The 25,007-nt window shown below is 47.8% G+C and overlaps 1 protein-coding gene across 6 annotated transcripts in view; it reads left to right on the forward strand.

Moving 5' to 3' along the window:
• The first annotated feature begins 1,994 nt into the window (after positions 1–1,994).
• The window catches only part of Hnf1b (HNF1 homeobox B), a 51,435-nt gene continuing 28,422 nt past the window's right edge, over positions 1,995–25,007 (forward strand). For 3 of the 6 annotated variants that reach the window (XM_077800942.1, XM_026398035.2, XM_026398034.2), the window contains exons 1-4: positions 1,995–2,338; positions 6,956–7,155; positions 12,143–12,407; positions 13,842–14,077. In XM_077800942.1, coding sequence (XP_077657068.1) covers positions 1,995–2,338; positions 6,956–7,155; positions 12,143–12,407; positions 13,842–14,077 — 1,045 coding nt within the window. The remainder of the gene's footprint in view (positions 2,339–6,955; positions 7,156–12,142; positions 12,408–13,841; positions 14,078–25,007) is intronic. The other 3 variants (XM_026398038.2, XM_026398037.2, XM_026398036.2) reach the window with 1 other exon arrangement.

Raw genomic sequence — 25,007 nt, forward strand, 5'->3', positions numbered from 1 at the left:
ATACAAGCTTTTCTCTTCTTTCTGACTCCCAGTACAGAAACCCAAGCACCTGTAGCCCAGCCTGTGTTTGAAAGTGGCATCCTAGTTCCCTAGTAGCTTGTCCTTGGTCACTCACATCACCAGCCTTCCCAGATCTAAGCCTGTACCTAGCAGATGAAAGCGGGTGGACCCTTCCCCTCATCCTGAAATTCTTCTCTATCCCTAACCTTAACCCTAATTTCCTCCTACTTGTCTTCAAAGGAGGGAGAGGTAGGAGACTGTATGTAGAAGTTCCTCTGCAAATTTCTTGCTGATTCTGAATTTTTGTCCCTAATGTCCTTGCTGCTCCAAACCCAGCACTGCAAGTCCCTGATTCTGAGAATTCTAAGCTTCCAGAAGGGCTAGATTTTACTACTGGGAACAGGCCTCCTGCCTTCCCAGTCAGGAAAGTGTGAGCACCATTGTTAGACCAAGGGTTTACACAGGTGGTCTCATTCAATGGTACAGTTGCCCTGCACCTTAGCTATTGGTATCCCTTTTCACACACAGGAAACTGAAGCTCAAAGAGGGGAAGGGTGTCCTCTACCCCAGAGTAGGTGGGATTATGAGAAGCCCCTCCCCTATTCTTCTGCAAGTCAGGTCCCAGCCTGTAGGATTGGGAGCCCTTACTTTGGCCCTCTTTTCCCCCCTCTGCCTTTCAGGGAGATGTGGCAGAAACTCCTGTAATAATGAAAGGCCGTTGGCTTCCTTCCTGGCCAGGCCTGGGTGGAAAAAAACTTCTTTCAGTGGCTTGTGGGTGCCTTCTCTACTTGGCATGCTGCCACAATGACCTTGTATTTGCAGAGAGAGTCTCTGGCCCCGGGCACCGAGGTTGTCCTGGAACAGAACAAACCAGAAATGAGTGGATGGGGAGAAAACGCTGCTCCATCTGTCCATCCAGCGGCAGGCCGAGCTTTGCTTTCACTACTAGAAAGGAGTCCCCACAGTTCTAGTTTTGCCTCCAAAGCCGAGGCACTTTGATATTTCGCTTTTAAACAGACAGCACCACCCACGCATCCAGCTCCCCGGAGGCCTGACCAGGCTGGGCGCCTGCTGCTGGGGAAGCTCCATTTTGGCTACTCCCTCTTAGCCATAAATTAGTCCGTGCCGCTTTCCAAGCCTCCTCCGGGCTTCCTTCACCCCTTCCCTACGTTGTCCTGGCCCGCAGTCCTACAAATCCAAACGGCCAAACCCGGCCGGTGAGGGCCTGGGGCCTGGAGAGCAGTAACAGAGGTAGAAATAAATGGGGTCTCTCCGGGGCACGCTCCTCCGACCCAACGCCACTCCACTTCCCCCGGGTCTCTGCGCCCATTCCCAAGGGGTCGGTTCCTCCTCCACCAGCTGGCTCTCCTGGTAAACCACCAGAGATCGCGGAGGCTGTGTACTCTTCGCATCCTCTCCATCCACTTCTTCCAAGGGTCCCCCAACTTTATCCAGCTCTCACCTGAAACCCCCGAAGCTCAATTTCTTCTTTCTGGGCTGAAGCCGAGCCTGCCGCCTGTGGAAAAGCCCCCGCGCCTAGGTTGCAGGCCACTTGTTTAACAAGTCCAAAGGTCAACTAAAGTCTGGCTGATAAACAGAACCAGTAAAAGAAGGTCTTCAGACCCCCAGCGTGAGTACAATGGGCTCTGGCAAACCGAGCTCCTGGTCCAGGTCTCCGGCTCCCCACGACTGCCCCTGAGTCTCTTCCTCTCTCTCGGTTCCCCCCCTCCCCACCACCATTTGCATCTTGCCGAAAGCTGGGCCCTTCCCACTAATTTGCATATCTTATATGGCCTAATGGTGGCGATCATGGCAAGTTAGAAGTTTTCTGACTCCTCTCAGAGGAGACTCCCGGACCCCGGGGGAGTAACAGGTGTCTGGAGGCTGAAGGGTGGAGGGGTTCCAGAACTTGGGGCTTGCTGGTGGAACTCCCCTCCACCCTCCTCACTTGCACCCACCCACCCCCTAACCCCCTTCTTTTCCGTCCTTGGAAAATGGTGTCCAAGCTCACATCGCTCCAGCAAGAACTCCTGAACGCCCTGCTGAGCTCCGGGGTCACCAAGGAGGTGCTGATCCAGGCCTTGGAGGAGTTGCTGCCATCTCCGAGCTTTGGGGTGAAACTGGAGACGTTGCCCCTGTCCCCTGGAAGCGGGACAGATCCCGACACCAAGCCGGTCTTCCATACCCTCACCAACGGTCACACCAAGGGCCGCTTGTCCGGGGACGAGGGCTCCGAAGACGGTGACGACTATGACACCCCTCCCATCCTTAAGGAGCTGCAGGCTCTCAACACCGAGGAAGCAGCGGAGCAGCGGGCGGAGGTGGACCGAATGCTCAGGTAGGCAGCAAGCTAGGTGCAGAGTACCTGCCGGCGACCCCGGCGTCCCCTGCTCCTGGTTTTGAAGGAGTCTGGGTCGACCACTCTCTCGGTCGGTTTTCTACCAGAGAAACCGCTCCCACCCCAGGATGCTCTGCTTCTCTTCCAACACCTGGACCCTTCCCAGTCCCTTAGCCAGGTGACCCTAGGGCCAAAGGCTTCATCTCTCTTGGCCCCCAGGCTAGAGTGGAAAGACCCATGGGCCTTCCCAGTGGGACTGGGACTCGGCCTGAAAGAACCCAAGGTATGAAACCTTTTGACTGGAGGTTTGACCCTGAAACTGAACGTGCAGGTAGATGCAGTGATTTTCTCAGGAGCCGAGGCTTGCGACCCCACAAACTTCAGGCCACTCATTTTTCCCGGCTCGGCCAGGCAGGCCTCTGGAAGAGCAGCGATCTGCCATTCTTTGCCAAGGGACTGGCAGCACTGGAACTAGGATCTGGGAGGCCAGCTCTCTGGTGGGCAGTCCCCTCCACAGCAACTATGCAAGGGTCGGGATTTTCTCGAATCCCCACGCCTGTTTAGATTTGTAAAGGGGAACTTTTGCTTGTAGAGTGAGAGTGGACCCGCACGGGGCATAAGAAACCACAAATCTAAGCAAGCCGAGATGGGGTGGGGTAAATTCGGATAAGACCCCTTTCACAAAGATTTGGTCTCAATCTGAGAAAGCAGGGCTTGCACACTTCTCGCCACCAGTTCTGCCCCTAGGAGAAGTCAGGCAGGTTGGAGGTCTCTCCGGAGGCCCGGGGTCGTTTGCTGGTCTTCCCCAACCGGCCTACGCTTTGACAGCTAGTTACTAATTATCCAAGGAGCCAAGCGGTTCCCTTAGATTGCACGTCGCTCCCGGGCCACTCAGCTTTAGGAAGGAACCCCTTGCTTGGCCTCAGACACTTAACCGCCACGGCGGGTTCCAAGGTTTCAGGGGCCAGTGCAGAAATCGCGCCGGACTCCATCGGCCTCGGTCGCACTCCCGCAACGCCAGTTTGGGGTGGGATATGAACTTGCATTTGAATTTGTGCTCTGAGAATCCGGCGACTTGCCCTCTGGCCAAGGCTATCCAGGGGACTTCCAGATCCCCCTCCAAAAAAAAAAAAAAAAAAGTGTTTTTTGCTATAATTTGTAGACTGGAGGTTCTTCCCTCGCCTTTTCCCCCGCTTGGTGGTGATTTCTCCCCGACCCGGGTTAGGGAGCAGGAAGGTGTGGAGTCTAGAAGGCTGAGTCGGGTCGAAGGAGGAGACCCTTGGAGAGAGTCTGGGGCTCCAGAGCGATCAGAAGGTGTTTAGGGCCTGGTGGACCAACCGGGCTGCCGCCGCCTGCCATCCCGGCCTAGGCCGTTTGTGCCCGGCCTCAGGCCGCCGCTGCTAATCGTGGCTCCGGGAGGAAAAGGGGAAACCAGAGGAGAACTGGGGCGCCCCTCCGCACGCGGTCTCTTTTGGGGCTGGACGCGGCTGAGATGTAACATAAACTGTAGCACGTGGAGTTGGGGTGTTATTAATTTATTTCTATAAATCATCAACAGAAAGATACACAAAGAGCCGTGATTAGGTTGAAACGAGAGGCGGGTTATTCATTGGTGAAGTTGTAAACGCGGCTTAGAAAGGGAAGGAAATAAAAACGCCGACGCGGGCTTGCTCCCTCGGACACACGCACAGCGCTGCGGGGCGCGTCCCCCCAGGCCTCGGCGCCGCCCCAGCGCCCGCCGCAGCAGCGCGGCTTGATCTCTGCAGCAGCCCGCGGAACTCCAAGGCCGCGGACACCCGCAGGGCCCGGCCGACCGCGAGCCAAGGCCCGGTCCCGGGGTCTTGGGACTCAGCCCGCTTTCCTCCCCAAAGTGGGTTGGGGAGGAGGGCTAGGGAGGCCGAGATTCTCGCTGAGGTAGGGACGCAGGACAGACCCCGAGGCTGGCCTCCCTTTCCCAGGCGAGCGCTGCCTTCTCTCCACCGCCCCCGGGAGTGGCCGACTTTATTAAAGCAATTTTTCAAGAAATTGCTAGCGGTTCCCAGGTGATTGCAGAGTTGGCTCCAGAGCGCCAGGCGAATGCATGTTTCCTCCCACCCTGTTATCTAAGGCGGGGGAAAAAAAGAAGGAAAAGAAAAGATCACTTTGGGGGAGCGGTTGGATGCTTGGGGAGCTTGGACGCTCCACAAAGGAGATGGGCCAGAAAGGAAAGGTGGGGGACTGCGCGCTTCCCGCGTCCCCGGGTCCCAGCCGAGCGGGCTGCGTTAGGGAAATCGGGTGCTGGCTAGGAAATGGAGTCGCGGCTTCTTCACGAAAGCTTGGCGACCAGGAGTGGGGCCCTCCAGGTCTTTTCTGCTCCTGGGCAACAAAGTCATTGTTTGAGAAGGGTGTCGCGCGGACAATGCGGGCGCCGAGTCCGGCGTTTGACACCTGCGCTTGGAACACAATGGCTGCGAGCGAGCGCTCCTAGGGAACAGAGCCTTTATCCGGGTGCGGAACACCTGAAAGTGAGCTCGATTTTTCAAACAGTAATAATAATAAAAAAGTAACCAGCTCTCTGAGCTCTTCCCAGGGAATGCACGTGAATTCTCGGCTCAGAGAGGTATAAAGGTATAATAACTACGCCATCTTACCCCCCAACTCTAGTCTTTTAATTCGTGCTTAAAGGTTGGGCCTCAGTTTATGAGGTTTATTGTGAGCTTTGAAATATTATTATTTATCTAATCATCTCGATCGTTGAGCTAATTCCCTCTTTTCACAGAAACATTCGCACTTGGTAGAACGTTAGGCTATTTCGATGGATTTCTTAGGCACGCAAAAATGAGCACAGGTAAAGAAATTTAAACAAAAGGAAAACAGCCAAAAGAATCTGTTAAAGCGATACAGTATTAACTTTTAAAACCCAAATATTTTTTCCCTTAAGTTTTGAAGCTATTGTTCCCATCTGCTGAAAGTGTTTTCCACCCTAAAAATATCTGTGGAAATATCCGCCAGAAATAAGTTTTTAAGTGATCTCTGATGTTTACATGAATGTCCAAAATTTTGCTTATTACCTTGTTTTTCTCTTACTCGAAGTGAATTCTCCACGTTTGAAACTGGAACTCATTTTATTTGTTTTTGTTCTTGTTTCTTCATTATGTTGTAGTCTTTGGAAATTCTTTTGTAAATACTTGAGAAATTCGTTATTAACTAATATATAATTAATCTGAAAGTTTGCATTTCTCAGAAACATCTCTTTCAAAGCCTGGATTCTCATATATTTAATATCAAGGTCTTGCTAAAATAATCATAACTATGCAAATGCTTATAAAATATCTCCGTTTGATTACTGGAGATCTTTTAATTCATTAAACAAGATTTATTTGACATAGAGGCACCAATTAGAAATAAATGATTATGCATTACAGTAGGGTATCTATTTTGGCCTCTGCTTTAATTCCTATTTTTATAGATTCATCTGAAAGTAATTTTCCCCTTTATTTTTACGTCCTCTCAAAAGGATATGTGTGTATATATGTATATATGTATATATATGTATATATATATATGTGTATATATGTATATATAAGTTAACTGTGTAGCTGCATTTTTTAAAATTACCTATGTGAATTAGTTGCTTCTTGAATAATTTTATTCTGTACTCTGCATTATCTTCTCTTTTTACATCTTCTATTCAATAAACAAGAAAATATATTAGAAAAGTTGAAAATATTTTAAATAAATAAACCTCAAAGTCAAATACGAGTTTTTTGCACACTTATGTTTATGAGAAATGAAATGTATGACTACATTATTAGCTCATGCTTGAAATTTGTAAGAAACATTACCTTCCAGGTTCCCTTTCCCTCTCAGAAGAGAAATGTAAAAATACAGGAAAGCAAGGCACTTGGGATCATTAATGTTTTACTCCAAAATTGAAATCATTCCTCCCCATTAAGTTTTATTTGGGAAGTGCAGCTGTGGATAATTTTTTTTTTAACTTTACTTGCCTTGCAAGTGGTGTGATTCTTCAATCATGTTATTTTGTGAAAATTTTTCCAAAACACTGGAAGTTATTTGATATTTGGCTAAGAAGTCCTCCTGGCTTCTCAGGAGCTGGACCCATACAATCCACGCCTATTTCATAAGAGACCAAGACCGACTTCTAGAAGGAAATCTGTGCAAGGGAGGTTTAGACAGAAATTAAGTGAATTTAGAAACTGACATGATCTCCTATCCTTGTAGGATCAGCCCGCCCCATCTCAAGCTTCCTAGTGGGCCTCTCACTTTTTAAGTCTCTTGAATTACAGGAAAATGAGAGAAAGCACAATAAAACATGGATTTGCTTTCTGTTTCATGAGAGAGAGTGCTGATGGTCCTTGCCCATTCCTGAAAATGAGCAGTCATCTGTTCTCTGCTGACATCAGAAGGAAAAGAGTGTCCTTACTGTTCAGGGGCCTGTAGCTCCTCTTCTGATTAGATTTGACTTTAACCTCACACCTCTCTCAAGGTTGTAGCTTGAACAGGTGGAGAAGGCCATGAAGATCGGTTTTGTATAGAGTATAGGTAGAGCCCTAGCAAGAGCATATTTCTCCCCAGACATCTCCCACCAGCACCCTCACCATCTGCTTCTCTGTCTAGTGAGGACCCTTGGAGGGCTGCCAAAATGATCAAAGGCTACATGCAGCAACACAACATCCCCCAGAGGGAAGTGGTTGATGTCACCGGTCTGAACCAATCACACCTCTCTCAGCACCTCAACAAGGGCACCCCTATGAAGACCCAGAAGCGTGCCGCCCTGTATACCTGGTACGTCAGGAAGCAACGGGAGATCCTCCGACGTAAGTGTTCTTTGCCTGCCTCTGCCTCAATCTGGAGTGATCTGTGTCCTCACTCTGATTTCTGTGGGCTGCCTCGGTTTCCCCTTCATCACGAGACCCATCGTGAGCACTTGGCAAATATAAGGAAGATGGCAGGTGCATTTGACCTTCATAGTTGATACCCAGTGGGTTCACTTGTATCATTTTCATCTCTCCCAGCCCCTTACCATCCAGCTAGTTGCTCTGACAGGCCCTTTACCGTGTGCCATGTACCTTGAATATTTTGGTCCTTCTTTCCAATTTCCTTTTCTTTGACACCAAATGATAAAAGAGTGGAATATCTTCCACCAAGTACACCCAGCATCCCCCATTGATACATGGCCCCAGGCCAGAGTTTCCAGAGAAGATATTTCATAGCTGTCAATAACTTCCAATCATTCATAAGAACTATTCTTTTCCTCCGTGCTGGAAAAAGTATTTAAAAGTAAAGGTGTTTGTGTAGATAAATATATGCAGAACCTGACCCTGTTCTTTAGGAGGGGAAGTGGTAGGATTGAATCCTGAAGCAATTTAAAGTACTGATGCACATTTACAAACATCAGTAGTTTGGGGACCTCAGCTGGTGACTGTCTAATGAAGATTATATTTATGACTGAGGAAGGGCACAATAAAAGTTTCTATGCTTGGAACTTTGACCCATCCATTCATGTTATTCCCACCCTTATCCCCAGATTTTCTTTCTGTCTCAAGATTTCTTTTATGGAATAATACTGGAAGGAAGGTCTTTGGTTTGAATTCTGGGGAAGCTTGCACTGCGTTGGAATAACAGGGGTACAAATAGCACATTGTCTTTTAATTTTAGGACAGTAACCTTGACATCACACTTTCATAGAGTTTGACCTGGACTACTTCCTAGGAAAATTTTTTTTTGTCACTTATCTCTCGCAGCACACCATTCTCTGGGCCATGGCTGTATCTCCTTGTCAAGATGTTTATTTCCACTGCTTTCTGGGTAGGGCATTCCCCCCCCCGCCCCCTTGCTGGATAGTCACTTTGAAAAATCACTAGTTGTTTTATGCTACACACTGCTCTGAAGCAATGGTGACCGTCTTTGTGATCTCAGTGTCTGCTGGAAAGCCCTTCACTGTGGAAGGAAAGGTTCTAGGTATTTATCTCATGTGCATGGTGGTTTGCTCTCTGGTTGGAAGCATTACATGGAGTGATGGGAAGAAGCCAATTGAGAACCCTTTGTGGCTTGGCAGGGCAGGCCTTTTAAACTATGGGTTGACCCCCATCCACGATGACTAGCTCTGGAAGAATCTGTGTTCCTGACATGAACCAACTCAATAGTTCTTACAAAGTCCAAGAAAAATTTCAGGAGCCACAGTCTCCAGAGGCCCGAGAACTGTTGGGGGCTCCCTCTGCACCATCTCTGGTTTGCTGCCTCTCTGTGTTCACTGGGAGTCCCTTCAGAAAGGACAAGGGGGCAGGAAAAGGGTGGCTGGACCTTCTAAAATGGCAGACGTTCCAGATTCTTAAGATGCTCAAGAAGGAATGATTTACAAAAGATGATGGTAGTATTTGCAAGGGACTTTCTGTTGTCATTGTTATTGTTTTTAAGTCACAGGAGACATAAAGCTTAAGAAACATTCCTTTCCTCTGTTAATATCATACACACACCTAATATGTGCCCAACACTATGCCAGGCTGTGGACACACAGGTCCTTTTCTGCAGGGACTTATAATCCACTGAGGGAGTTGAGGTGTTTGGGTAAATAATGACAGCTGCTCTCTAAGAGCTTTTATAAAGGTGTACACAGGGGGCAGCAGGGAAATTACTAAATCACCTGGAGACATCATGGAGGGCTTCCTAGTGGAGGTGACATTTGAATCAAATCTTGTAGGATGAAGACAAGACACATAGCATGGGATCAGAATTAGGAAGGGAGATGAATAAAAGAAGAACACAAGTGAACGGAGTGAGTGGAAAGAGAAAGAGAGAGGGAAAATTTTTTTAAAAAGATGATACATGAGAACAGATTTTCATAAAAAAACAAAACTAATAAATGGTAATATTCATGGGTCTGTCTGCACACAGAGTCTCCTTGTCTAAACTACCCCCCAAGCCTATGAAGAGATTGCTTAAACCAACCTCTCTAAGTTAATTTTATGGGCAAAGAACATTTTCTACCTCCCTCCCCCTCCCAATGAATCCAAAAGGAAGTGGAGGATTGGAGGTGGCTGGAAGGCAATCTAGTGGGAATCTAGTTCCTCAAGCCCCTGAGGTCAGTAGACCTTGCACCTGCAGGCAGATCCCCCTAGCTGATCCAGGCATGCTCTGGGCCAAACACCATTCAGGCTGCAGCCTCTTGAGGGCAGGTGACTGAGGCAGCCCCCACACTAGGGGAGACTGTGTTTCCCCCGACCACAGACAAAGCTTCAGGAGTCAGTTTTATCACCTCCACAGAAGTCAGACTTGAGGAGTTTGGGGGTGTATTATTTAGGTTTTCTTTTTAGCCATATGTGATTTATAAACTGGTGGTTAGAAGCCCTAGAGTCTCCAGGCGGAGTTTGCATCTTGATTCTTACCCCTCGTCCATGTAATTTGGGACAAGTTGTTTACCCACTCTGAACCTCAATTTCTTCATCTGTAAAATGGAAAGAGTAAGACTTCTCACAGAGAGAGTTCTGTGACAATGGGTGGGATGAAAGGATACATTGAGAAGATGTGGTACCAAACTTCACCATAGAAATAGCTCACTACATGTCAACCATGACAACATCTATTCGTTTCAAATGAAAAATCTTACATTGATCCCAGGTCCTTGGGATTATCTACATGGGCTTTGGCAATGTCTCAAGAGTGACTCAACAGGTGCTTTGCCAGACCACAGAAAGGAGAGAAAACATGGAGTAGACACCCTGGTCTTATGCAGGCAACTTCTCTTTCCCCTTTTTGATCATCCCTTAGGTAATTGCACACAGAGAGCGCCATGAAGACCAAATAACACAAGGAGCGTGAAAGCACTTTGGAAAGTATGACCACCATAGGAATTTGGGTCATCATCGTTGTCCTGACCAGGGGTTAATGTTCTTAAAGACTGTTTAGTGCCCCTTTGGCTTTCAGCCCAGTCCCATTCCAGAAGTGGGGAGGCCGAGTGACCAGGAAGTTAAGCAACTCATCTGGCACACCACATTATCGCAAAGAGTCAGTGACTTCTCCCTTCTAAATTTACCAGAGACTATTTTAGATCTCTAAAGGCATTGTTGAGCACCAGAGGAAACCGTCCTAAGAAGGCCTGAGAATCATCCAAAAGTGGGTGAGCCCCAAATCAAAGGCACCAGTGATAGTTCAGTCCATCTGCCAGGGAGAGAGTTCATGATCTGGCTACTGCTTAAGCCAAGGCCCACCCACCTGCGTCTGGGATACTGGGTCCAGGTTGGTTTCCCTGTGATGGAAATGGATTCTCACAACTGCTGGAGGAAAGTGGACTGAAGGAACACACTGGGAGGGGGTCCTCCCAGTAGAGGGGGTTCAGCTATGAAGTAGTGACTTTTGAACCTTAAGCATCTGGGGTCCAGTTGTCCAGAGGAACAGGAAAGAGTACATTTTAAAATGATGGCACAGCCAGGTATGGTAGCACAAGCCTGTCATCCCAGCAACTCAGGAGAGTGAGACAGAAGGACCACAAGTTCAAGGCTGGTCAGCGCAACCTAGTGAGATCCTGTCTCAAAATAAAATTTACAAAGGGCTGAGGGTGTAGTTCAATGGCAGAAGGCCTCTAGGTTCATTCCCCAGTACTGAAAAAAAGAAATGATGGTACATTGAGTCATTATCATAGGGCTCTGGAGGTTGTGGCCACCAATGCTCTGAGACCTGCAGGAGTTACTTGGAATTGAGAAAGAAAAACATCAAGGTCCAGAACATGGGGACCAGGAGCTAGTAAATGAATTTATTATATGTCCTTGCTCAACAGAGTGCTTGGCCTCTATGTCTATTCATCTGTAAAAAGGAATCAATTGCCCCTGATGAACTCTGCTGCATGCAGAAGCGAGGAAGAGGACACCATAAATCTCTTTAATAAAGTAGATATCGAATCTTATTTAAGCTGTCATAAAGTGAATATAAAATTTCATAATCTGGACCAAGTTGCCATCTTTTTCCATTCACTCAACAGAAATATGTATGCCTGGGCCCTGGAAGCAGACAGAGAACACCATTCCATCTATGTATATCTTTCTCCAACTCGTTGAACCTCATTCCTAGAAAGGGCCTGTGTTTTGGTCTCTGCACTTGCCATCTTTTAGATTTATTAGCAAATCTGTAAGACTTTTCCATCTTGGTTTGTCTTAAATTGACCCCTGGCACCCACATGTACATATACATGCACACACGTACTCTTGCTTTTGAAATTACACTTGAAATCTAAAGTGCATCTTCTCTTCTTAATACAAAGCTCCAGGAATGTTTATTTCAAAGCATCATTTAAAAGGTTTGGGGCTTGGTATTTTTCCCAGAACTTATAGAATGCAAATGCCTAGGATATGTGAGGAGACAGGAAAAGTGGGGAGAGCTATCTGCAGTCTCTGAATGTGTTATGTCAGTGTAAATTGCACCTTTGAGCAGTTTCCCCGTGGGCCTGAGACTGGGCTGGGTTCAACCCCTTGCCATCCATATACAAGAGTTCAGGATGCAGAGTGTTGCTTCCTGTTGGAGGGCCAGGGAACCAAAGGAAAAAAAATTAATCTCAAAACCATGGCTGGCTACGTTTGAGCTCCTTCAGGGAAAGAAGGAACCCAGTGGCTTTGCTGGAGCAACTGAGGTGGGCAGTGAGCGGCCTGGCTCGAGGCCTCCCCTCAGGAGGCCCACGTGGAGTCACAGCAGCTTGCAAAGCAGAAGGGAGAGGAATTATGGGGTCTTTGTCCGTCCGTCTGTCTGTCCGTCCGTCTGTCTGTCTGCTGGGTGAAGGCTACCGGCCCTATCAAATCTACTCCTTTCTCTTTTCAGAGTTCAACCAGACAGTCCAGAGCTCTGGAAATATGACAGACAAAAGCAGTCAGGATCAGCTGCTGTTTCTCTTTCCAGAGTTCAGTCAACAGAGCCAGGGGCCTGGGCAGTCCGACGACGCCTGCTCTGAGCCCACCAACAAGAAGATGCGACGCAACCGGTTCAAATGGGGGCCCGCGTCCCAGCAAATCTTGTACCAGGCCTACGACCGGCAAAAGAACCCCAGCAAGGAAGAGAGGGAGGCCTTAGTGGAGGAGTGCAACAGGTAACCCCACCAGAAGCCCACCTGTGGACCCAAGATCCATGCCCTCAGTCCCGGGATATGGAGACCCTGATGGTCCAGAGAAGTGTGGCTAAGAGGGATTTCCCAGAACCCCCATTTCAATGTATTGAGAAATAAGTTTGAGAAACATCATCTGGATACTTAGAGAGTCACAACATATGTTCATAGATGAATAGCTCTGAGAAGTCCTCCAGCCAAGAAACCCATGGAGTGTCATTGGTGGTTAACCGTGGCATCTTTCTTCTATGGAATACTGTCCAACACTCCCATCAATTCTTATTCTAGAAGATACTCTGGAGAATTTTGGTATAAAATATGATGCCAGCCAGTGAAGTGAAAAAAAAATTGTTTCTTTGACCTTTTTACAGGCCAGGGCAAAATTATATCTGAGCCACAGATTCTGGCTCTGGCCTCTACCAATTGTTGTATACCCATTGGTCCAAAAGGAAACTTGACCAGAGCCTAAGAATGAGTCGGACGTATTCTTTCCACTCTGCCCACATTGACGCTAATAGAGTTCTTTTTTGTGTTTTAATAACTATGTGTATTTTTAAGAAAGAACTTTTGGAAATCCCTGGAATATCTTTTTGTTTCATCCCTGCCCTAGTCTACCTGGCTCCAGTACTGACTTTCTAAAAAACCTTCTCTTGACTCTGGCCAGGGCCTGTGGACCCTTTCTTTGTCCCTGGGCTGGGTTGGCTTTGGCAATGGTAGAATGAGGCCAGGAAGCCCAGGCTTGAAGCAGGGAGGCAGAGAAATGGACCTGTGCATGCCACTGGTTCCTCAGGTGTGCTGCTGAGAATTCTCCCCGCATCTAGTGGTATATAAAAATATTACTCACACCTGGGTTTGGGGTTTAATCGTCACTAATAAAACTAGAGACTGGCCATCTCCAGCTGCCCTCCTTTATATCCCACCCAATCTTCCCTCTGCAGGAAGTTCTTGGGTATGAATAAGGAATCTGACTTTCCTGACACCCTTTTGGGGTGTCCAAACCCTAAAAGCCCAGAAGTTCTCTCCTAGTTCTATGAAGAGACTTAGTCAAGGCCACCAAGGGACTTTGCCTTTTGTGTCATGGGAAGAATGGCAGAACAAGGAGGTGTCAGGAAACCTTACATGGCCCCCTCCCTGAACTAGCTCTCTTCTCATTAGGAGCCACACCAGAGACCCAAGCCCCTGCCTTCCGGGGCAGCACAGCCTACTCTGTGTGTGCTAAGGCCTCCCCCTGGTCATCCTATCAGATAACTACATGGATCGACCTTTTTTCAGGACAGGGTTTTCCCAGCTCCCCATTCAGCCATCCACCTCTGCACACTCCTAACCAAGACTCCTACAGTTGTATGTCTGGCAAACACTAGGAACTCTCCTTCCTCCCACCCCCTGCCATTCTCACCATCCCCACTCTGTCCATTCCAGGGCAGAATGTTTGCAGCGAGGCGTATCCCCCTCTAAAGCCCATGGCCTGGGCTCCAACTTGGTCACTGAGGTCCGTGTCTACAACTGGTTTGCAAACCGTAGGAAGGAGGAGGCATTCCGGCAGAAGCTGGCCATGGATGCCTATAGCTCCAACCAGACGCACAGCCTGAACCCCCTGCTCACGCACAGCTCCCCCCACCACCAGCCCAGCACGTCTCCTCCAAACAAGCTGCCAGGTAAGCAGGGTTTGGGCCTCACTGCACTGGACCTCACCATCCTGGTCCTCCCCACTGGTCTTATCTGGTTCAAGATTTTTTTCCCAAGAAGTAAAATTTGAGGATGGCCTTTGGACTCCCATTGCCAGAATATTCTTGTGAAAGGGTATATGGCTCTGATTGGATTTCTTCCAAACCCTTATCAAGCTTTGGGTGTAAGGGATAGCTTGGTTTCCAGGGAGTCCTTTGCTCGATTCTTCTCCCTGTGTGGCCGCTGACTCAGCTGGTCAGATTCTGCCCCCCAAAGGCTGTATTGTTGGTATCAGGTCCAGGCTGCAGGCAGAGGATTTGCAGACGTGCATCACCAATCCCTGTGATGGAGAATGGCATCCTAGATACCCTCTGCCGTCTCCGGTCATGCCCTACACTGGAACTCTCTCTAGCTCCAGCAGGAGAAACCCAGTGGCCTTTAGGGAAGGATCTGTTAGTGGCAGCCTCTGCTTATAGGCTTTTACTCTCCATCGTGGTTAGGGCAAGATCAGTCAATTGAAATCTGTTCAGTGATGAGTTGGCCAAAACTGGCAGACTTCCTACCGTGTGCTAGGCCGAGGCCTGGATTAGGATGTCCGTGCTGTGGGGTTTGGATTTGTCAGAATGGAACCTTACAGCCTCCCTATGGTAAGCACCCCTATACTGTGAGTGCTATCTTGGACACAAGCTGGGGGTCCAGCACTTCTTCACCTTAATTATTCCAGGAAAGCTGGCTTCCCAGAACTGATGTGCTTATTTGGGTCTGTTTGGTACGCATGTTGACCAAGTGTGGCACAACCTCCTACTCTTGGTGAAGGCTTGTGAAGGGAAGCCAGCAACTGATTGTAACTCAGGTGGTTCTGAAATCTGTTCCTTCTCTTGCTTGCTAGTTGCTCTTCTGATGGGAAAGGCCTAAGAACTGAGATCTGACCCAAGTGTTGGGGTGACCACATCACCGGGACAGGTTCAGAGTCACCCCCTGGGCAGTATATGCAGTATGCAAACATTTGTTCTGAGCATGCCACACCCGTAGCATGGACTCTTCAGTGGTCTCTGGGAACCTGACAGTTCCCACCGTGAAATAGGAGCCTCATCTGGAGTTTCTCTGGCTCCTGCTTCCACAGAAAGGAAGGGCTCGGGTATACAGAAGAAGAAAGTGGGTTATTCTTGAGAGGCAGGGAAGCCCTCAGGAAAACGCTAGCCTCATGGCAAAGAAACTTAGCCTCTTTAAGGCAGTTTAAAGCAGGGTTCAAAGGGCAGGTAGATGGCGTGTGGCCTGCCTGGAGAGGGATGGGAGTACTTGCCCACTGTGGTGATCCACAGGGCTGCCTGGGAGCTGCAGGGGGCGTGGCTGGGGCGAGGAGCATTGTTGAGAAGACAATGGCCATTGTGCTGGGACCTGTGATCTCCACACCAAAGTCAGGGAGCCTGCAAGCCAAACAAAGGCCAGCAGCTTTTTGACAAGCTGGGGTTGTGCTGAGGTCACCATAGGGTCGTTAGCTTAGGCTTTCTGTATCCTGAGGAGAGATACGGAGAACTAGGGCTGCAGGGACAGGGAGCAGGTACTGGAAACAGAATGGGGGGATGGAGGTGCGCAGGAAACACAGCCTGGATACCTCATGGATGAGAATCTGATTCTCTGGGATGTCCCAGAAGTCTGGACCTTTTATATAAGTCATGGAATGATAGAAACAAGAGGGTCTTAAAAGAGAGAAACCGAGGCCCAGAAAGAGGTAGTGATTTGACAAGCCACCAAGCAATGAGAGCAAACAAGGACTGGATCTCAGGTCTGTGGACCCTCATGCTATACTTTCCCCTTAACACACACGTTACCATGTCCCCACATGGAACTCACAGCCCTGCCCTCTCAGAACTTGTTCATAGGAAAGAGATCACACCAGCATGGCACCCCCACAACCAGCTGGGGATCAGTGTTATCTTTGGTGGCTTCCTGGTTCATTCTAGGGAGGGAAAAATCCTACTGCTATTTATTTTATTTTCCTTTCTTTTGGATACCATGGATTGAATTCAGGGGCACTCAACCACTGAGCCACCTCCCCAGCCCTATTTTGTATTTTATTTAGAGACAGGGTCTCACTGAGTTGCTTAGCACCTTGCTTTTGCTGAGGCTGGCTTTGAACTCACAGTCCTCCTGCCTCAACCTCCCAAACCGCTGGGATTATAGGCTTGTGCAACCCTACCTAGCCTCCAGCTATTTCTGGAGCAACATTTTTGGGACTTTGTTCCTATTTTCAATGGCTGCTTCTCCTCTGCCATAATTAGGGGCTTATCACAGGAGTCATTTTCCCCAGTCCAGGGACTGGATTCTGTAGGTATAATTTTGAATCTCAGGTTATGAATGTGGCTAATTCACGTAACTTCTCTGAGTTTCCTCTCTTTAAAATAGCGAAGTAGTACTTCACAGTCCGCATGAGGATTAAATGTTTTCAAGTGTGTGAACGCCACCTTCCCCAAAAGACCACACAATTTTTATCATCACTCCTATTAGGTTAAATAAGCAGTCGTAGAAAGAATGCCAGGCAGCAGAACACTATGTGTTTTTTTTTGTTGTTGTTGTTTTGTCTTGTTTTGTTTTTTTTTTTTACTTTCACACGCTGGGACATTATTTCTAATAATGAGATATATGAGATATATCCTGCCCCTGAACTGGAAGCAGAGGCAGCTGCCATGCTAGTGCTTATGGTGCAGGATCAGAGCACTGTGTCTCCATCTCAGGCTGCCGGGATGGCACATGAGCTTCGATGGGGCTCCTGGGTAATAGGCCCAGGGTAGGTGGACAGCAGGTTGGAGCCCAGTGCTCAGAGAAGGCTTTGGCGGTACCCACAGCTAAGGTGTGATCTCTAACTAAGCCCAAAACATAAAACTGAATGCAGAATACCAAAAGAACTCTGTGATCCTGAGGCAAGACCCATACCCAGAGTCAGTGTTAGCAACCTCTAAGTCCCCCAGTCTCATACCCCCGACTCCCCACCCTGTCTCCTCTGCAAACACCAGCACCTGAGCTGGGAGACAAACCTTTTCCCTAGGGAGGCAGAGCATCCTTTCCCTTACTGAGTCCTTCTCTCCCAGCCACGCTTACTGCCTTGTGGCCCACTTGCCCAAGATGACCACAGTGTGACCCTGGTCCTGGAATGTCCGGCACAATAGGGGTGGCAGGAGGAGCACTTTGCCTCTGTCAGCGGCTGATTGGTTACAAGGTGCCCTACAAACACATTGTCAGCAGAATCAGCTGTTTTCAGCGTTTTCAATCGCACACCAGCATGCAGCCAGGGGTTGTCATGGCTTTGTCTCCCTTATGCATGCTTAATTGACAATTAAGCTGGGGCTTTGAACCAGCCTGGCTGCTTCTGATGGGCCTTCATCTTTCCAGGGAGTGTCACAGGGGCACCCTTTGTCTACTCTTCTTGGGGGCCTGAAGTTACTGTAGCAGGCTGCAGGCAGCCATTTATCTTGAGCCTGGAAGGCCTTTATCTGCTCCCCCCTCATCCCAGCTCTCGCCAGCAGGAGCTGTCCCTGGTTATAGGCCCCATGACAGCCTATTCTGAGGCCATTGAGCAGGCTCGGAGTGATGGCCTCTACCTCCATTCTGGAGCTGAATCAAGAGAAAGGCCCCTAAAAGGTCAGAGGGCAGGGCGGCGGCAAGAAAAAGGACTGGTTAGAGACTGGTGCTGGTATTGATTGGCTTGAGGAGGAGGAGGAGGAGGAGGAGGAGGAAGTTGGAGTGGGATGGAGGCTGGGCTAGCCTTGGCCCAAACCGCAATATCTGCTGCATGATCTGGGGTGTCCTTGCTCACTGTACATTTCGCTCCAGTCCCCAGATAAGTCACCTGGCCACTGCCTCAAGGAGACAAGGGTGGGACAAATCATCGTCCTTCACTCACCCATACATCCTGTCCTCACCTTTGGGTAGAGAGGTGGGGGCCCATTCTCCTGGAAAGAAAATGAGGCACAGGGAAAAGACAGAACCTCTCCAGGGTAGCTCTGAGGTATCCTGAACCTCAGCCTCTTTCCCTTAAAGGAGACTGTGTTTCTGCAGCTGCTTCTCCCTCCCTTTGACCTCTATTTGTCCCATTCCCAACCCAACCAACTTGACTTCCCTGACTTGAAATCAGAACTTGCAAAACAGTGCCTGCCTCCCCTCGTCCTCCTTCATACCTCCTCTCAAGTGACCTGCAGGAATCTGACCTTGGGTCTTAGACAACCCTGACTCTGGGCCAGGTTGCCTGTGAGGATGCTGTTGTTCTCTCTAACACAGAAATATACAAGACCCAGGGAAACCTCAAAAGTACCCAATGGCAAGATGGTAAAGAATTCCATCAGCTAGTGTTGATTGAGTGCTTCCTGGGTACCAAGCCCTGGCTGAGCACCTACATGCATCATCTTATTTAAGCTTCCCACAGCCTTGCAGGGCAGAGACCATCTGCACTGGTATCCCTATTTCGCACTCAAGGGAAGTAAGATGATTAGGGTGTAATTCCCCAAGTTCAGAGAGTTAGTAAGTGGTGGAGGCAGGTGTTGAGCTGTTATATGCCGCCCATCTCTCTTTGCTTTGAATGACAGGGGCTGTGGGAGAATATGGCCAAAGAGATGGTAAGGATCCCCAGCCTGGCTAGTTTACTATTTCCTCCCCAACTGTTCCCCCAGGGGGATTCTGTGGGAAGAAATTGAAGCCCCCTCTTCCACAGCTCATCCCCACATGTGTGGAGATTTGAACTGCCCTTGCATTCGGGCCTGTCTGGGGCACTAAATGCCTTAACAACTTAATGGGGGCCTCTGAGACAGTGCAGGCACCTCAGCTCACCTCTGGGAGCTCCGCCCCCTCCCTGGACAGCAGACAAGGGGAGGGAGTTTATGAGGGTAGTTGTAAAAATATTCATTCAGCAGCAAAGGTTCTTAGAGTAAATGAGACCCATTGTCCCTAAGTTGCAGATTATTTCAGTTTGGAAGAGGGACACATCCTGTCGTGGGTCGTGCTGCTGTAGGAGACACTTTCATATTGACTTGGGGTTCCATGGTGGACATGGCTTCAGTGTTTTCCGGCTAAGGGACTTTATCTGATTGCCATTTTATCTCTTGAATTCCAAGGTCATTTTATCTTGCGGGTGCCACCCCATTGGCTCCCACTCGATTGGAGAAGACAATCGGGATATTAATGAGATTAAGAGGCCCAGCCTTCAATGTATTCTGCTGTCAGCCTCCCCTGATAGGGGACTATCCCTGGTCTGCATACAAAGAAGCCAGGCTGCCGGGCTGGTGGAGCTCTGACCTCTGAACAGAAGCCGGCAGATACCGGACTCCTATCACTGAAGGCAACCCCTGGCCATGTCTAATCCCCCTGAAGGATCCTTAGAGGATTCAAGGACTTCTCACCAACCCCAGTCTGCTCTGAGGAGGAAGGAAACTTCCTGCAAGCACAGAGCTCCAGCCTGCAGCTTATGGCAGAAGTGCTCTTAGGACCTGTTTGTAAAAGGTGTGATGGGAAGTGACAGGAACTTAGAGAGAATTAAGCACTAGAGGTGCAGAGAGAGGCAGAGATCTGTGCAAGCCTTTGAAGCCACCTGCTTAATAGGAAGGCACAAGATCTGGCCTTTTGCCTCCACTCACTTTTCAAAGGGAAGTAAAAACACAAATGAGGAAGGAGAGGGAATATGTGTGTGTGTACATATATGTATATAAATGTGTACATAATGTACACACATGCATGTGTGTGTGTGTAAATATATAGTTACATATAAAACATATCCCCCAAATAAAATAAAGTCCTGTGAAGCTCTCAGTCCTGGTAATTATCCTGGCTGTTCACAAGTACTCTAGAATAGGGATCAGCAAACTTCTTTGGAAAGAGCCAGAAAGTAAATATTTTAGACTTTTCAAGCCATGCTATCTCTGTCACAGCCACTCAACTGACTTTGTGGCACAAAAGCAGCCACAGACTGTATGTAAACAAATGAGTGTGGCTGTCTTCTAGTACAACTTTGTGGAGCTGAAGTTTGAATTGCATGTAGTTTTCATCTATCATGATATATTCTTCTTTGATTTTTTTTCAATCATTTAAAAATTGAAAAACCATTCTTAGCTTATGCATCATATAAAAACAGGCTGCTTTGACCAGCAGACTACAGTTTGCTGACACCCTCCTCCCCCAGCACATGCCCACTTTGGGACAATGGTTCATACACTTTGACAATCTTTAGAACCACTTGGGGACCTTCTAAAAGTCCCAGTACCTAGGTTGCAACCCAGCCCTGTGAAATCAGAGTCTCTGGGAGTAGGACTAGGCATCAGTAGTTGTTGAAATTTTCCAGGTGAGCCCAATGTGCAGTCAAGTGTAACCCACAGTGTTACAATGCATTGCTTATCAACTGGGCATGTGTTCAAATGCAGATTTTGATTCTGTAGGTATTGGGTGAGGTCTGAGTTTCTGCATCTTGGTGCTGTTGAAGAGGGTGTTCCAGGGTCCACACTTTGAGTAGTGAGTATCTTGGAGATACGGCAATTAACAACTAAGCTCCCTTTGTCTCCCAGTCTACCATTGCCAAATGATCACCAACTTTGACATTTAGTATGCACTGAAGATACTCTGGGGAAAGACTCTTAAAAAATACAGTAGGCATGGCAAAATCGGAAATCCAACCTTACTTTGGCCACTTCTGTGTGACCCTGTACAAGTCTCCAAAATCTCTGTGCCTCAGTTTATTGATGTATACAGTGGGAATACCTACTTGGGCACATGCTGAAAGGATTAATAGGATGAAGTATGTGTATATGTATATGTAAATTACCCCAGACATAGCAGACCATCATATTATCATTTCTGGCTGAGGCTCATGTTTTGTTTTGTTCTTTGGGGTTTTTCCCTTTCCCCATCTCTCTTCAAGATTTCATTCAATCCTTTTTGTTTTGTTTTGTTTTGTTTTGTTTGTTTCTTTTTTGATAATGCTGAGGATTGAAGCCACAGCCTTGAACATAGCAGGCCAGCACCTCACACAGAGCTGCATCCCTAGTTTTCAATCTGGATTTTTATGGAACTTGAGTATTTCCAACTAGATACTCATCTTGGTGTTTGCAACAGACTGTGCCTAGCTTCTTGTAGCATCTTGGCAATTTCCCACTCCTCCTGAGAGAACTGCTCTGTGATACCATAAGGCATATCCAGGGTCATGAGGCCTTTAGTACAAATATAAGACAGAGTAAGAGGAAGTTGGAAAGGGTCATGAATTGGCATTGGGGGTGAGGGCTCACGAACATGGAGCAGGAGGTCAGGTTCATAAGATGACCATGAGTTTCCTATACCTAATAGGGAATTTTCCTCTGTGAATTGATGGAGGTGTGAGTACCCCACTTGTGTGTATTGCTTCTTAGTAATTAGCCCTGGGAACCTGCCAATTAGAGGGGGTGTGGTTCTTTCCTGGTGGAGGCCACCTCTGAAGAGCTTAGTGCTCTTTGTTCTTAGAAGGGAAGTTCCCTCAAACTTCAGGCAAAGGAGCTGTAAGAAGAGGAGGTGAATACAGACCTGCAATGAGCCCAGGAAACCTCAGAAGCTCCTGAGGGCTCATGTTCTGGAAGCCACTTGCCTCACCCCATAGCATGCTTTGCCTTACCCTTTGCACTGACTCAGCAGCCTCAGCAATAGCACACTTGTGTGACTTCAGCCATCAAGCAGTCAATCAGCAAGGGAGGCTGCCACCTTTCTAACACTTTTGGGAGGTCAAGAGCTGAGTCCTCTCAGGAGTCATACTCTGCATGTTGGGGGAACACGATGGACATGGTCTTTAGCATTTAGTGACCTGGGATGTCTGCATGTCCTGGGATGAGCTGCTCACAGGTTGCCTCTTTCAAGATCAGACTGAGCATGTGCACCCAGGAAGCCAGGTGTAGCATTCAAAATAGACATGGCTTGAATTGTGCTTCTGTCGTTATCTGACAGTGTCATCTTGAACAAATTCTTTAGCATTTTTGAGCCTCAGTTTCTTTGTCTAGGAAATAGGAATCATGACACCTACCTTCTAAGGGCTGTTGTAAGGCTTAAATATGATAAAACAAGCACAGTGCCTGACAAGGAAGGTTGGATGCCCTTGGTGAGCAGTAAGGCTGACTCAGGAACCTTTGGGGTGTTGAGAGCAGGGAGGGGCTATGGATAGCACTGGGTTCTTGGCAAGGATGTGGTTTTGCAGTTTCACTCTGGAAGGATTTTCCTTCCCATGTACTTTGTCATTTGAGATATCAGAAACCATGAAAACCAAGTATTGTCAAGATCTGTGATTCTCAAGTCTCTCCCAGACCACATAAAGGTCATCCAGGGAACTCTTTTAAAAGTCCCACCCACCTACTTTAGGATCAGAATTGGTTGTTTCAGCATAGGAAGTTGCAACAAATGTCTTGAGAGTTGGACGCACAGCCAGGATTACTAGTCTAGAGAGAGCAGGAAAGTTCTGGAAGGAGTTGACAATAACCCTCATGGTACCTTGCTCAAGCGGGAGAGGAGAGGCAGCTGGAATCAAAAGCCCTGAATGAGGATTCAGGAGACCAGAGCCACTAATGAGCAGGGGTGACCTTGGGCAAATCCTCTGACTTCTTGAGGATTCTGGGAAATGAAGGTGTTGCACGAGGACCTTTCCTCTCTGACGGGTTATTTTGGAGATTGTGTGTAGCTTCCAGACTTGGGGCCCACAGCTCTGATGCATGAAGTGCAGAGGGAGGTTTGCCCTTGTGGTACTTTAGAATTGAGCTCATCATCTGCCTCCCTCCTCCTTCTCTCCCTCACTCTCTCATTCTGTCCCCAGTTCAGGAACTGGGTGCTGTTAGAAGCCTTCCACCTTTATTAGGGATCATTAGAGCTTTACAAGCACCAGCAGATCGGGTGGGGCCAGTCACAATAAACAGATTTATACTGGGTATAAATGGGACATCTATAACTGCTGGAGGTTAACACTTTCAGGGCCCCTGAGTGGCAGCCTGTGTGTCCATGCTTTTTGGCCCTGTCCACCACAAGGTCAACATCCGCTGAACTGGGTTGATAGTGAAATCCAAGCAAGTCCTTGTTCAGCAAGGGTGGAAGCCCTCTAAACAGCATCTCCTTTTTGTGTGACATCAGTTTACACACTGGACACCAAGTTAGTGCTTTATTTATCTCTAGGTGTTTTATAGATGGAAATAGAAATGAACAGCCCATCCTCTTTGCTGTCTAGAATCCTACTGCCAGGTGAATTATAGGGTTTGCATCCCTACCTGCCAAAGAAAACCCAAAACAAATAAGCCTTATTCTTACCATGAAGAAGGCCCCTGGAGTTTGTAAACACCTACCTCACTGTGTGCTTTCTGGGTGGGAGAATTGAGGGTTATACTGACATCAAAGCCAAAGCTGGATTTCTTCAGCCAGGCCTGGCACATAGCAGATGCTCCACATATTTGTGGAATGAAGGTATCTGTCAGAGAGCTTTCTGTCCAAAAGCATGATGCATAAATGCCCTATTTTGCAAGTTTAGTGTTCAGTTTTAAACTGAGCATAAAATTCAGTGTGTTTGATATAACATCTCTGTGTCTTATTTAAAGCATCTCTTCCCTTTTCGAAAAACAGTGTCAACCAGCTCCACCTCTGTTAACACTGTTTACCTAAAGTATACAGTTCACAAAATAATATCACCATTAATGCTACCAGGAAGTTTTCAAAGAATATAATATGACTTTCTCCCCAATGTTCCAGAAAGCTTAATTTCCTCTAGTCTAGTTTGCTAGTTTAGTCAATCCATTTAGTTTCATTCTACTAGTCAGTTTAATGTTCTTCCAGTTAGGTTCCTTTGATAATCTGTTATCAGTAGCCCCAGGGCAAGAAGAGACTGAGAACTAATCTTTCTGAGTTTCCACTGAGTGAGCTGAGTTCTAGACGCACTGCAAATCCAAGCCATCTGGAGAGACAGAAGCCAAAGTGCCTGGCTCTGGGCAGACATCAGTTCTCTGAGGGTGCTCCCTGAGCACTTGACTGGTGCTTCTGTTCTCCCAGCTGAAGGAAAGCTAGTTATTATCCACCTTCCAAGGTCTCTGCACCCAACACCTGGTGCTCCTTGGGGCCAGCATCCACAAGCCTGCTGGGTGATCAGTGGCTATCTATCATGATGATGATGCTGATGATGCTGCTGATGGTGATGGTGATGAAGAGGCTGGGGTCTGGCCAGGCAAACCCACATAATGAGGCATCTCTGAAACTTGCCAGACCTCAAAAGACCTTCTCTCTGGGTATCACCTCCCAGTAGGATATTGCTTCTGAATGGGTTGCAGTGGAAAATCTCTCTTTTCTAAGGCAATTTTATTAGCCCTTCAGTCACAATACAGATGTCTGTTTATAGGACCCTACTTTGTATGGACACCCAGTGGCTCAGTCTGCTGATGGCTTTATAGCCTTTCTCCCATTGCCCACTCCCACTAGGAGCATCACCATTCTCCTCAACAGCCAAGCCTAGGGGCCTTTGTTGCAGCCATATTATCCCTGCCTGCAAAGGCAGCCTCAGAAAAGACCAGACCCCAGGAGCCAGACTGCAGCAGGTCACTGTCTGTCCCCACAATCTTTACACCTAACAACACCCATAGTTAACCCTTCTTAATTTTGCCCCAGTTTTTTTGCAGAAAAAGGCATTTAAGTTACTTATGTTGCCATAATAAATCCCCATTAGATGACTTTACTCCTTACTTCTGAAATCAACCTAATGGACCCCCAGAATGGGTTCTAACACATCACACTCACCCTTGATGGACCTGTCTGGTGCCTTCAGACATGAAATCACTCAAAATTGGCAGTACTATTTCTCCAATTTTGATTGTATTTTAATCTCTCCTTTCTTTCTCCTATTTTTCCTCCTCAAAAAAAAAAAAATTGCCTCCTTTTATCACAGAAAACCCAGGAGAT

The sequence above is a fragment of the Urocitellus parryii genome, chromosome 7 (genome assembly GCF_045843805.1).
Source record: "Urocitellus parryii isolate mUroPar1 chromosome 7, mUroPar1.hap1, whole genome shotgun sequence".
Taxonomy (NCBI): Eukaryota; Metazoa; Chordata; class Mammalia; order Rodentia; family Sciuridae; genus Urocitellus; species Urocitellus parryii.